A 13,622-nucleotide genomic window follows, 5' to 3' on the forward strand; every position below is an offset into this window, starting at 1 on the left:
AACCGAGATTATATAAGGAAAGTCAGTTACTGTAAAAAAAAATCATTTATTTTTTAACTAGAAATGACTAAAAGAAACTCGTAGAATTTCTATTGCTCACTTTTTTACATAATTTTTTATTAATAAAAATAAAAGATGGGTATATTGGAAACTTTTTTAAAAATAATATTATTCATATTTTAAAATAAATAGTCTATTTCAGTTTATTTTAATGTACTAAATTCACAAAATATAAAAAGAAAATATATTTTTTTAACAACGTATTATATTATAACACAACTCGTAATAAAATAAATACTTTGTAAACATCGCGTAAAGTAATAAAATCACAGGAGCGAATTAAAATCTGTAACTTACGTAGCGCAAAATTGACATAAATATATTTATATAGGAGTTTCTAAGTAATTTAGTTAAGGTACCTTTGTAAAGGGTACCAAAAGTATAAAACATCCTCATAATATTCTGTTACTCGAAGTGACGTCGACACGATCGAACAATGAAGCAATTATAATAGGGTAATGGACACAGGACATAAGCGAACAAAGCGCTGACTTAGTCCATTTCATTGATCAAGTCTCGAAGGTTGTGGATCAGTCAGCAAACAGAAGCGGCGCGTACGCACGCCTCCACTATGATCTCGATCGGAGCGCTACTCACGATCGCGTGCGCGGTATCCGCCGTTGAACATAACATTACTAACAATACAAACATTGATCAACAAGTTTTAAAAAGACTAACTAATTTTTTAAATGCGAGTGGTAGTTTAGATCCCCGAGATATCAATCGACTTAACAGGACTGCTCAGAACTTACGTCTCGATAAGGAATTAGTTGCTAAACTATCTGAAACGATAAAAAATGATATCCGTAATGTTAAAAGAGCTGAAGATTTAGGGTATAATGTATACGACGACGGTGCTGAGGGTGCGAGAAGGGAGCAGCCAAAGTTAAATGCAGTGGACGAGTCCCCAGATTATGCCTCTTCTGTGGTCCTTGCGAGTGATTTATTGTCACTAACAAGTGCTGTGGCGAATGTAAAGGAGAAAGTCTGCAGGGAACAGGGATACAGATTTCTGGATGGGCTTATTTTGAATAAGAGATGGGCTTTGAGAAGTGAGTAAATTTTTTCTGTTATTAGTATTTAAATATTTAGATCTCGATTAGATAAATGCTTAAATCTAGATAAATGTTATATTCGTTGGAAAATTTTACAATTATTTTTTTTTTTATTTTAAAATAACTTATCTAATTCTTATATTCCAAAAATAAATTAGTTCCTGCCGTTGATTGTTAGCGGAAGTCAATTAATTTTACATAATGAAAAAAATAATTGTATAAATATGGAATTGCATGTTTGGTAGATATAATTCGATTACATTAATTTTTCATTTAAAATGATTTTTTGGATCAGTATTATTATTTAAAAGTAAAAGAATAAAAATAATAATCGATAATACAAACAAGAGTTTTCCTTAAAACGCATAATAATTGAATTAACATTGAGTAAGGTTTTCCACTGTAAGTCATTAATGAGATTTTATTTCAAGGGTGAAAAAAATTATAGTTTTAATTTTAAATAGTAGTCATCATTTTAATATTTAACATCGCGCACTATTTATAATACGACTTTTTAAAGATAATATTGTATCACTTGACAAAATATATAGGTAGGTATCTGTTTATTGTAGATCTCCCATGTTCGAACGTTATTGAGTTTCCATAAATATTCAGATTGATAAAATTTTGTAAAATGTTTGGCCCTTGTGCAAGGGCCAAAGGTACCATCTGTACTGGTACTGCTCATCAGTTAATCTATATTAGTACAGTCATGTTCTGGTTTGAGGAGTGAGTGAGCCAGTTCTTGCATTGATGTGTTATTTTTATTTCTTGTTTGTAATGGCAGTTGGGATCAAGGACTAGATGGCTTAATCACCCGTCCTATGTTCACCTATTTTAAAAAAGAAGTACTTATGTCTTTTTGCATTTGCGTATATAGTTTATCGTACTTGATGTTAATCCCAGGGTATTAAAAAGTAAAGTGAACGATAATAACGAGGTATTTTGTTTTTTATTTGATGCTAGTATAAACATAAATGAGCCTATTATTATTGTATTAATGTTTTTTCTTTATTACGAATTGCTCTCATTTTCCGGTCACAAAAATTTCCTCACAACCTTGCACATATTTAAAAGTTTCTTACAGAAATAAAGAAACAAAATGAAACACTAAATCTCATTAAAAACAATAACACCTTGTCTTACTTTTTCTACTGTCATTCAATTCATTTTTCGTCAAGATGCAATAAAACAAGGAAATTGGGTTAGAATTCCTTTCACCATTTCATACGGTCATTATTTGTATGATAGGTATTTTTTTATTTTAAACTCAAATTTTTCTGCATATGACTGTCTTCATCTCCTTCCATAGACCTAAGTACTAAAATAATTATTCCTCAAAACGTCAATGTACCACCAACCTTGGAAATTAATATGTTATGTCCCTTGTGCCTAATTCACTGTCTCGCTCACTCTTCGAATTGGAACACAAAAATACTAAGTATTGCTATTTGCTGCGCTACTGGAATTTATAATGAGTTGAGTGTATTTCTCTAGACGGGATTGCATAAAGCGCAACAACATGTGATTTCTTAATTTCATTTGTATTCAATTATATTATACTTATTAAATCCTCAATGTAAATAATGAGTATGTAAATAAATGTATTTCATTTAACATTACAGTATTTATAGTATTCCGTCGTGCTTGTATATGCACTGCACACAACATATTATTATACAGTAATGCGAGCTGTTCCTTGTTTACGGATTGTTATACGTAGGTGACTGAGAAAACGATGCTAGAATACAAACAATCATTATTCGCATACAATGATACAAATAAGATATTATAACGTTATTATACATTCACTTTTAATGTCGATCTTTTATTATTTTTACGTAAAACCGCAGTTCCTTTCTCGAGTTAACGCTCTACTTAAAAATATTTGCTAACAAGATGATAATTGTGAATTAGATATTTTGGTTAGATGTACGATAAATACACTGAATATAAAATATTCTATTTAAATTGAATTGACTGCATTTTATATTAAAAAGATGAAGCACTTTCATCTTAACGGAAGGTCATGCGTTCAAATCAGAGGAAGGGATATCGAGCTTATCAAGAACGGTTTGGAATTCATAAGGTGTTCAGCGGTGAAGGAAAACATCGTGACGTAATCTGTAAATCAAGGAAAATACTCTATGATGATATGTATCTACCAAATATTACTGGTTTAGTGAGAAGTTTCCGAATCGTTTTTGTAATGATCGCCAATAATGTTCTTCTGACCGTAGTTTAGCTATAGTGATCAATTTGAAAGGGACCATCTGTGAAGGCAATATTCCAATATATAAGCCTATGTAATATGCAAATACAGGTCCATTTTATATTCCTATACTTTCCTCATCCTGTTGATGATAAGCCAATATAATTGGAAATACATTAAATTCACTGGAGAGTCTTTGATTTTGCGTGCTTTCCAAAGCAGAAGCTTAAATCAATCTTTATGTAATCCTTATGACCTGTATGGCTGTTTTGAATTTTCAGGCAGAAAAATAAATTTATAGACCAAATTCAGTACTTGGGTACTCTAAGCCGTAAATATCAGACACTAAACTTAATAGGCGGTAATAGTTCTCCTAAATAGGGCATGACGCAATAGCAAAACATTGAAACAATTATTAAGTAATAAATCTCAGACCTCACAGCTCAGTCTTAAAATATGCTCAGTTATATAATTCGAGCTAAAATTAAATCGAAATACAATATTTATACACAAGAAGTATCATTGTTTGTTTAAATAATTGACCTTAATAAATGAACGTCACGAAATGAAACGTGATCAAAAAGAAAACAAATTATACTGTGTTGTGATTTAATTTCACTCAAATTCATTTAAATGTTTAATTAAATTGCAATATTAGTATATTTTTTATAGTGTGTTATGACTTCATATTTTTTGATATTTTAATAAATATCATAAAAATAAAGTTATTTTTGACGATCAAATTATATCGGAATATCAAGAAGATTTCATGTTTAATTAAATAAAAAAAATTCTAAACAAATAAGGCTTTTCACTGGCGAATTCGTATCACATTCAAAAAAAAACAGTTTTTTTATATTGCTCTGATAATTATACTCTGTATCTATTTTGGCCACAATTTTAACCAAAATCAATTAAACAAGTCACTCACAACAATCATTTACTACTTTAGCAAAAACGATAATTTATTATTTATTAAATAATCTATTTATTTATTTATTGGATCGCCAACAAAGTATACATAAATACAACCATTTAAATTAATACAATTAAGATGCTATGTGCTACCTCAGTTACAAGCAACCACTTCATCTACTTAACCAAAAAAAAAAAATATATTTGCAACTTGTTAAAATATAAATTTTTTAAGAAAATTTAGCTTGTGGTCCAAAAATAACAAATACAATTATTTAAAAGTCATTTATAACTTCATACAATATTCTGAATTAAAATTTATATTTTACGATCACTAATTTGATATGTTATTATGTATAACGAAATGATAAATGAAAGGTAATGTGGATTGCATTTATGTGATGACCTTTTTATTACTCATAAACCTTTTGAAAATGAACATCATAAGTGTTTACATACAATTGTATCCGCAATACACCGATTAAAATATATATTTGTAAATATAATCTCGATTACAGATCCAATAAATTGGACGTTAATTTTATACAATACGCTTCATCAGTATGGGCATATTTTTCCCTGCGATTCAAAATTCTCGATAACTAACTGGTTTATGCTAATCGCTTACGGAACTTATATACTCTTGGTATGTGAAGATACGTCCGCAAAATTATTGTCATGAAATGACTTAGAGGAGTGTTTTGATACACAAATAACGTTTTACTAAACTAAAATAAAAAGGTATTGAGTTGACTTGATATTAGGTTTTCATCTACTTAACCAAAAAAAAAATATATTTGCAACTTGTTAAAATATAAATTAATTAAGAAAATTTAGCTTGTGGTCCAAAAATAACAAATACAATTATTTAAAAGTCATTTATAACTTCATACAATATTCTGAATTAAAATTTATATTTTACGATCACTAATTTGATATGTTATTGTGTATAACGATATGATAAATGAAAGGTAATGTGGATTGCATTTATGTGATGACCTTTTTATTACTCATAAACCTTTTGAAAATGAACATCATAAGTGTTTACATACAATTGTATCCGCAATACACCGATTAAAATATATATTTGTAAATATAATCTCGATTACAGATCCAATAAATTGGACGTTAATTTTATACAATACGCTTCATCAGTATGGGCATATTTTTCCCTGCGATTCAAAATTCTCGATAACTAACTGGTTTATGCTAATCGCTTACGGAACTTATATACTCTTGGTATGTGAAGATACGTCCGCAAAATTATTGTCATGAAATGACTTAGAGGAGTGTTTTGATACACAAATAACGTTTTACTAAACTAAAATAAAAAGGTATTGAGTTGACTTGATATTAGGTTTTCAATTTTTCGAATATGTGATGAAATCTCATACTTACGAATGTTTGCCTGTATACATCTATGCATTTATATAAAGCATCAATATTCTTACAAGAAGTCAACCTAGTAGTGAGAATATTCCCGAAGAGGATTATATTTCCAAAGTATTACCAAAAATATGTAAGTTGATATATCACCGGTGCATTTCGTATTGCATACGTAAGCATGCTATTAAAGTCACTATTTTTCTCTGCAATTTTGTTTAATTACCTAGTAGTTTAGACACGGTTACAAATATAACAATTTAAATAATGTACAAAATATTTTTACATTCTAGTTACACCACGATAACGCAATTAATTGAATGCGGTTTAGTAACGTTAAAACTTTCAATATTTTTTCACATTTAAAATTATACAATTATTTTATTGTGACTTGTTTACATGAAACGAAATAAAGCTATACGAATACAGTGCATTTATTGGAATCAATTATTTTTTTAACTATATAAGATGTAAGAAACAAATATTTAAAAAATATCGTATTGTCTTCCAAACGTTACAATATTTTGGTATCCATAATTAAATATGTATTTTGACAAATATCCATCAGAAAACGATTTACTACTATGTAATACTAATTGAAATAACCATAACTTATTAAATTTACAAATAATCAATTTGTATTTGAAAGTAAACAACATGCTTATGTTAAACATTAAATTGTTCTCATGTCATTTTTATGGGTATTATTAGCGAGTTGATAAATGTGTCCATTCAAGTACACTCAAAATATGACAAAATAAAAGCGTTATAATGAATATGTTTTTTTTTAATCATGTCATGAATCAAGATTAGTCAACGAATGTTTCGTTCTATTTATGGTATCATTTCTTGCTTACCAGCTAAGCCAAAAGAGTTACTATAAAAATGTTTCCTAATATAAAGGCTTGAAGTGTAATTCAAAAACTTACTATCTTCGATTTTAAAATAAAAGATGTTGGTATCAATGACTTAAAACTGGTTACATATAAATCTGACAGTTATAAATTTTGTTATCCCCCCCAGTCTAATACTATTCGTTAATCATCTTCAAAACATCCCATTTTGTATGCATATTTTTCTAATTAGTCTAGTGTATTGATTTAAATATAAAAACTGTATCTGTTCTTAATATCTATTCTTGATAGTATTAAAATATTTCTTAAACAATAGCATACCGCAAAAACATTAAGGACTTACTAATATCTCCATGTACCACTCTTTGTAAGCTTGTATTATAACTAAGGACAATAATACCCAGGGTCAGAATCAATACTGAGATATTTTATATACTATCGACTACTCCATAAATTAAAGATTGAGAAGTTATATAGAATTTTTCATATATAATTTGTAAATGATTTTCTGCTGGACCTTTACCTTTTAAAGATAACACTGGATTGATCTTTCGATACATGCAGGTTTCCTAACGATTCTTTGATCGAGCACGATTATAAGCAAAAATGTTTGGAACAATAAAACATATTCTCTCCCGTTTCCGTTGTTGTGACCGAAATCGTTTGGATAGATCAAACAATGAATTTTATAACTTTGTCTCTACTACTCGTTTAACCTTATTTTGCTACAACAACAGTTCTTTAATGAAAATATGAAATACAATATGAATTATAATTAAGTTTCATTCTCGGCTTCGTCTCGAAAGATGAAAGGAATTTATAAACCAGAAACAAATTGCGCTTGAGGTAAAATAGAGATATTCTGAATATTCATTATCTTTGAAAAGAATAAATTTTCTTCTGCGATGTTTTAGATAAAATATATTGATTAGTCATACATTTTACGATTATTGTAGTTTATACTAAAATATATCATAAAATATTGTAGCACTTTAATTTTTTTGGCATATATTAATTTGTTAAACCAAAGTTTTAGCATAATACAACTTTTTTGTGCTTGTTTTACTCACTTATAAAGCAATATGTGTACGGTGCATAAAATTAACAAGTAGCGATAAAAGAAACAATTTCGTACGGTTTATGGTTCATCTATAATATTTTTTTTTGTCGTTCGAAGGTTTTCTAAGAAATTGCTATTTAAAGGGCGATTTTTTGGACACATTTTATTTTAAATTTTTCTTTGCTTACAATCAGGGGGTATTTCTTTTAAAACTTGAAAAGAAAGAAACGTTAATGTGTCAAAATTGTTTTTCATGCGTCCCATATGTAGTTAAAATAAAAAATAAAACTATTTTATGGTGGTAGCTTTTGGTTGGTTAATTTTTTGGCGTCACTATTAGTAGTTAAATCATTTGCTTAGCTGAATCTCTGTTGACTTGATTATATTTAGATTATTTACTAAAAAAATCGTTTGGCAATTATTTACAATGCAATACATTGGGTTAGAGATTGCCAAAATCAGTGCTGCAAGTACTTACTCTGTATTAGCAGTATAAATTTACTGTCATCAAATATTATTGGTGAATCAAATTTCAAGATATGGTGCCGTATCGAATGTATCGAATTTTAAAATCAAAACGTATAAGACTAACACATTAATATTCAATACTGGTTTTGTATACAAGACAGATAAAGAATATCAAACTAGAATTGAAAAATATTTTAATTAGCGACATTCAAACGCGTTTCGCGTTTAGATTCAAATTAACAAAGAACCGCGATAATTACTTGTATTTGTATTCCATAGAAAAATACGAGAAAAATATTTCTATGATATTGTTAGGCGAATGAACAAATGGGACACCTCACGATTAGTGATCACGTCTGCCCATAGACATTGGCCCCGTAAGAAATATTAACAATTCCTTAAATCGTCTATGCACTAAGCCGTTCTTTATGAGTGTAGTTCATATTAAATTGGTTTATTCTTATTGGTTTGTTATTTTTCTTTAGAAGACGAGCTGTTAATTAATCTAACATATTGATATTTCTTTATTCAAATCTTAAGGAGTCGAAGACAGGTATTCTAATTTGGTAATATATAATCATAAATACCAGGTAAGAACGAGTTGTTGACTCGTATCCCTTTACTACGATTTAAAAGTCAATATCGAGTTTTTAACCCATTAAATTTTTATTATTAATTATTACGAGAGGAATTGAATTATTTTAAATTATTAGAATAACTCATAGGACTGTAAATTTAATATTAATAAAGGTTGTCAGTTTCGATATATTTATCTTAATATAAACCGCGGAAAGACGAAAAAGCCACTTGATAGTAAATGGTCATTACTATTCAAAAACATTGGCGCTGTTGGAAATGTTAGCCACTTCTACATCGCCAATGTTTCACCAACCTTCGTAACAAATATCTTGTACTCCTTTTTCTTAATTCCACTGGCTCATCAACGGAACATAAAAATACCAATTGTTGCTGTTTACTGCTAGAATATATACCTAATGAGCGGGTTTGGTATATGACGAAATAATCTCTAAGTTTTTTACTTTAACTTTGGTCATTGTTTTAGAGAGGAATATTTAAATGCTATTTATGAAAAGTTCCACATTGGATATTGCCTTCACAGTGTAAAGAATATTTGTTACACACTCATTATTATTGGTGACAAAAATATTTATGTTAAGCCACTGAAATAATATCATTTTTTTTTTCATCAAGATTGTATATATTTTATATTTGTGGGCATTTTTATTTCATTGAATATTATATTGACGTCATGATATCGGTCAATGTTCGAACGAAAGATTCATAAGTATTTTAATTAGAAAAGTTATTGTTAAGATTCTCATAAGTTATTTTATGTCGAATCTATGTTAAGTATTAGCTTTTCATATCATTTAAATGAGTGTACGATCTGACTTGAAAATTGTGTATTTTGATTGATTATGCCTGTAAACATCATCTTATAAACCACTTGTATAAATTGCAAACTATAATCGACAATTTATATTTACGGAAATGGAATAAAATAACGATACGTCACAGTTTACTCGAATGAGGTTGAATACTGTAATTCTGTGTAATAAAATTTAAAATTATAGACGTACGAATACCAGATGTGGTTCAATGGTAAGAATACGTAAAACTATATGGGGTTCAAATTTAGACAAGGGTGATCGAGTTCATGTGCTTAATTGGTGTTTATAATTGACCAAACCCCGACGATGCTTATAGGAGTTAAGATTTTAAGAAAAAAAAATTATAATGACATTATAAAACAATAGAAACAGCCTCTAAATTTCCCACTGCTGGGCTAAGGCCTCCTCTCCCATTAAGGAGAGGGGTCGGAAGTTATTCCACCACGCTGTTCCAATGCGGGTTAGTGGAATGCACATGTGGCACAATTTCAATGAAATTAGACACATGCACCGCCGAGCATATATATATAGTGGTGCTTGCCTGGGATTGAATCCGAAATCATCGTTTAAGATGCATACGTTCTAACCATTTCAGCTCATACATCAACAATAATGCTATGTATATTATTTTAAATATATTTCACAACATGCTTTTATTTCACAGATGATATACAATTATAATAAAATTAAATAGTTTATAAATCATCATACAGTCCAGAAACCAAGCCTGCAAATCTGTACATATTTAAACGTACCTGATCGCTATAAATAGCTCCAGGTTGTACCAAGCAATCTACAACCTGTTTCATACATACATGTTGAAAGAACTTAATAATCATAGTTAAATAATTTAAAGTAATCAATTTTTATATATTTTAGACAAGATAGTTTCCCCTTTGCCTATCATATTATCGAAAAAAGAATATTTGATATTTAAAAAAAAATCTTTGCATAAAACAATTCTCTTTCAATTTGTGTTACATGTAATAATAATCTTCGATAATATCTGAAGTTTATTTTGGAAACGATTGAGATCTTTAAAATCAACTAAGTCTATATCATCATTATGTGTATTTATTTGGACCTCCAACAATTGTACATAGCAAATATTGCACTACGATAAAATTTGCTTAAAAATGATTTAACAAGTGTAGCATTTATAGAGATAAAAATTTTCGAGTATGTACAAATACAAAAAGGAATAAATTAAAAAAATAAATAAACACTGAGTTCTAAAGTAAGAACAGCATCACGCTTTTTATCACTATGAGAGGTAGTCAAACATAGTTCAAAGGTTCATACAATATTTTTTTCGCAATGCATGTCTCGAGCATTTGAAAATATACATAACATTATTTTATATAATATACATATGTGTGTTGCACACATACATTTAAAAATACCGGTTCAAACTTTGAGAACGTCAAAACTTTATGACTTCTTAAAGTTTGGTCTTCCAAAATTTCATACTCAGACTCATACAATCTTCGAAAGTAGGAAGTTGAACGTGAACCGATTCTTCGTACTACATAACCACCCTTGATTCTATAAAGGCTTATAAGGTAGAATCTAGTATATAAAAAAAATCTTAATACACCTATAAATTATTGGCGAAATTCTCACTAGCACAGTCCGGATTTATGTTGTTTGTAAGTAATCACTTCCGTGCTTTGGAAAGCACGAAAATTCGTTCGCTCACGGTCGCTCTTATTTTCGTCGTATCGGCATCCTATTGGAGAAAGAAGTTAAATCGTCACTGAGATATCTTTATCTAAATTAGAAGACAAAAAATCATAAAAACTATTCTATATAAATTTTGTGTTGAGTGTTTTGAGTTTGGCTAGTAAAAATATCCGCACGTTTGTTCAATCTCTTTTCTTTCTACGAAAAAGTATTTAAAAACCAATAACACGTTTCGAAAAAGACGTAGAGTCGACTGACTTATTATAATATTACGTCGGCGCATATGTTTTTCGGATAATATTGTTTATATTTATACAAAATTGTCATAATATTTTTGTTAATACTAGTTTTATTAGAAATTCAAGGTCTTGAACGGAAATAGTGTATAACGATTATTTGGTCCAAGTTTCAAACGATACGTTTCTACGTATCAATAATTTTGTTATTTATAAATATTTACATCTCAAATATTTATTATAACCATAACATGCTAATCTAGTATGTAATTTATAGTGTTCCAATGGTCTTATTCAAGCGTTCCATTGTTTCCGGTAATTTAAAAATGGAATGGATTCTATTCTAAAATTATTCAAGAGTAATGTTTTGAATATATATCTCACGCTACCAATTATATTTAAGTTACCATCTGTTTTAAATGTAAATTCTACCGAAAGCAACCGGTCTTTAAACTAGTAGTAGTTTGAGGATCTGTAGTAATTTTATAAATGCGAAAATAACTCTATCTGTCCAAACCAATGAACCGAATTTGATAGAATTTGGTCTGACGCAAACTTAAACTTCAAGGGAGAACATTGTCTATTTTAAGCCAAACTCCTGAAAACACAACAAGCCCTTAATAAGCACATATAATCATTTAAAGTAATTAAATTTATACTGGACAACATCACATACTCTGGTCCCAATGTAAATAGCTAAAGCACTTGTGTTATGGAAAATCAGAAGTAATGACGGGACCACAACCACTAGACCCAAGACCAAATAGAAAAGTAATGAACTTTTTCTACATCGACTCGGCCGGGAATCGAACCCGAGACCTCGGAGTGGCGTACCCTTGAAAACCGATGTACACACTACTGTACCACGGATGTTATGATATTTTAATTTTGTGATTTTTTCACTGCAGATACGTACGACTTCGACGCGCTCCATTTATCGCCTATACAATATCTTCAAAACGGATCTTTGTTTCTTTTCTGTTTCTTTGATGTTTGATCCAGTAATTTTGGACTCATATTCATATCGTATTTTTTTATCAATATGTTACAATTTCATTGATGTTGAACTTGATCGATGGGAATAGTTTCAATACGTTAGTTACAGTATATAAAATGTAAATGATCGTTACCGTTGATGCCCTACCGATAAAATGAGTAGATTGTAAGGTTATTGACCTCTACATCGCTATTCGTGAAAATCAAAGGTCGAAATTATGCATACACATTATTAACGGTCTTATAAAGCCACACACTGGTGTCAGTTTATCTTTTATTTCTCTAATTTTTTAAACAAACAAGTAAGTTACGTATTGGTGAGTACAGTAAAATAAATGATAGATAGATAGTACGTTACAGAACCTCTGTACAAAGGCCTACGATCACTTAGGTGCTCGATAGTAACAGTTACCAATATTTACTCAATCTAGGGTTCAATGACTTGACAACTGGTCTATTTTATTGTTCCACTAATTCGTATTAAACTTGTTTTATATAAGAATCTGTTATGCTGTGACGTATCAAATACCCAGGATATTTAAAATATCCCTTACTTTCTTGTTAAGTGTAAATAAAAAAAACCATATTTTCGTCTTATAATTATGTCGTATGATCAATTTCCGACATGTATCAGTGACGCAGGACATATTAGGTACACTGCACAAGGGGACAACCAAAGAAACGATGGCTGGATTGTGTGAAAGGCGATATGCCTGGAAATAATTACTTGTGAGAAAAATAAGTATGGAAAAAGAAGACATGCTGCGCCGATTTCAAATAAATTGGGATAGGAGTAGGATGATGAGGATATTACAGTGCACAAATTTATGAGCAAACACTCTCTATTCCCTCTCTCTTTCTCACTCTAATAATACAATGAGACGGCAAATACGGCACGACCAGAGAAATATGAAACATTCAATACGCCAGTGAACCAATAGCATAGTTTTGCAGGCCTACCTTAATGAGAGCGCGAAATTAATTACGAGATGTTGACATTAAATTAAACATTATTAAACTTGTCTTAGACTAATATCACTGGTAAAAATTAATGACTTCCCGTATCAATTTTATTTCCTGATTTGAAAATAAATTTAAGCGAATATTAGATTTAAAACGTTATATATAAGAGATTCAATGTCCTCCTAAAGTACCTTTGTTCCGAAAAGAAAAAAAATGAGGATTCTTAGCGAACCAAAAAACAAACTTTTTATTAATAATCACTGGAGAAGTTGATATTTAAAACTCCTTTTAGTAGATGATAGATATTTGTGCAAGCGTTTCTGAG

At 29.5% G+C, this 13,622-nt stretch overlaps 1 protein-coding gene across 1 annotated transcript in view; it reads left to right on the forward strand.

Annotated features, from left to right (window-relative positions):
* Nucleotides 1–574: 574 nt before the first annotated feature.
* The window catches only part of LOC124544076 (nose resistant to fluoxetine protein 6-like), a 66,751-nt gene continuing 53,703 nt past the window's right edge, over nucleotides 575–13,622 (forward strand). Inside the window, exon 1 of the mRNA XM_047122494.1 lies at nucleotides 575–1,112. Coding sequence (XP_046978450.1) covers nucleotides 632–1,112 — 481 coding nt within the window. The 5' untranslated portion in view covers nucleotides 575–631. The remainder of the gene's footprint in view (nucleotides 1,113–13,622) is intronic.

Source organism: Vanessa cardui, chromosome 4 (genome assembly GCF_905220365.1).
Source record: "Vanessa cardui chromosome 4, ilVanCard2.1, whole genome shotgun sequence".
NCBI lineage: Eukaryota > Metazoa > Arthropoda > Insecta > Lepidoptera > Nymphalidae > Vanessa > Vanessa cardui.